Source organism: Cyphomyrmex costatus, unplaced genomic scaffold (assembly GCF_001594065.2).
Source record: "Cyphomyrmex costatus isolate MS0001 unplaced genomic scaffold, Ccosl1.0 C2297191, whole genome shotgun sequence".
Lineage (NCBI taxonomy): Eukaryota > Metazoa > Arthropoda > Insecta > Hymenoptera > Formicidae > Cyphomyrmex > Cyphomyrmex costatus.
In genome coordinates, this window is record NW_017274590.1 from 1 (window position 1) to 1,482 (window position 1,482).

At 27.7% G+C, this 1,482-nt stretch overlaps 1 protein-coding gene across 1 annotated transcript; it reads left to right on the forward strand.

Annotated features, from left to right (window-relative positions):
* Positions 1–65: 65 nt before the first annotated feature.
* Positions 66–1,473, forward strand: LOC108771242 (odorant receptor 13a; the record flags this gene model as incomplete). The annotated part of the gene is made up of 5 exons (XM_018545694.1): positions 66–265; positions 571–670; positions 928–1,038; positions 1,186–1,341; positions 1,423–1,473. Coding segments are annotated over 5 exons (618 nt in total), but the record flags the coding sequence as incomplete, so codon positions are not given.
* Between the last annotated feature and the right edge of the window lie 9 nt (positions 1,474–1,482).

The following is a 1,482-nucleotide window of genomic DNA, read 5'->3' on the forward strand; positions in this document are numbered from 1 at the left end:
GCCCCGGATTCGATATTATTTTCGACTTGCATTTTACGCCGACCTATGTATTTGTATTTTGCGCACAATGGTTATCTGGTATTGTACTGTTCAACGTCACTACAGCAGTGTGTTGCTTGGCAGCCATGTTCGTCGCTCACGCTTGCGGTCAAATCGAGATCGTAATGGCCCGCGTAGGAAATTTTGTAAAAAATGCACAAAGTAATCATAAACACATAAAGCAACAGATGGCAATTATAGTGAAACACCATATGCAGTCATTGAGGTGAGTGCTTGGTGCACTTCATTGCGGAAAAAAAATGTTTGTGTCAATTATATCCGATTATCTAAATTTAAAATTATATAAATTGCAAAATGAATAAAGAATATTTATGGAAATAGGAAAAACAATAAATCTTTAACTTTTATAACTGTAGAAATGTTTACCTATTTCATAAATAACAGTTCAACTCAATGAATAATCAAACTTAAATTTAATTAACAGTACTGAATAATTTTTCACAAAAATAGAAAAACGAAAATTAATTTATTAAATGAAATGCATAGAAACTACATTAAAAAGTTTTACAGATTTTCAATCAATATCGATAATATTTTACGCGAAATATGTCTGGTTGAAATAGTGGGAACAACGTTAACTATATGCCTGCTGGAATATTATTGCATCATGGTAATGTGTAAAAAATTCTATTACAGCATCAAGTGTGTGGTAAGGTGTATAAAATTTTAAAAATAACAACGATGTGAAAATATGTGATTATCAACTAACACATTGATCAAATTTTTGCTATTAACTATACAGATATTTGACATATTTTATACATATGTATTATTTCCTATTTATTTAAAGAAATTTCAAGATGTATATTCACACACGTTTTTAAATTATAATAAAAAAATAAAATTAGTATTATATCATCCTTACAGGAATGGAATAACAACGACAGTATAGCAATTTTAACATACTTTTTTTTATTAATATCGTTTGTCTTCAATGTTTTTACGCTTTGCTACATTGGTGAACAATTAACAAATCAGGTGTTTAAATTTAAATTTTTAATAATTTTTTAATAATGAAATAAATTTTATAAAATTTAAAACATTTGGATGTTGCTACGTATAAACATTTATATGACGAATTATACATAAATAATGCAAATATGTAAAAATTAAAAATAAATTTAGTGCAGTAAAATTGGGTATACTTCGTATGAAATCGAGTGGTACCATTTACCAGGAAAGATTGCACTTGATCTCACGTTAATAATCAGCATATCACATCATCCGATAAAAGTTACTGCAGGAAAAATAATCAGTCTTTCGTTCTCAAGTTTTGGCTCTGTAAGTACAATGTATTATCACTTCGAAGGTGAAAAAGGACAATAGTAAAAATTTTTTTAAGCATATTTTATACATTAACAGGTACTGAAAACTTCGATTACATATTTAAATATGCTCCGAACATTCGTTTGATACATACAA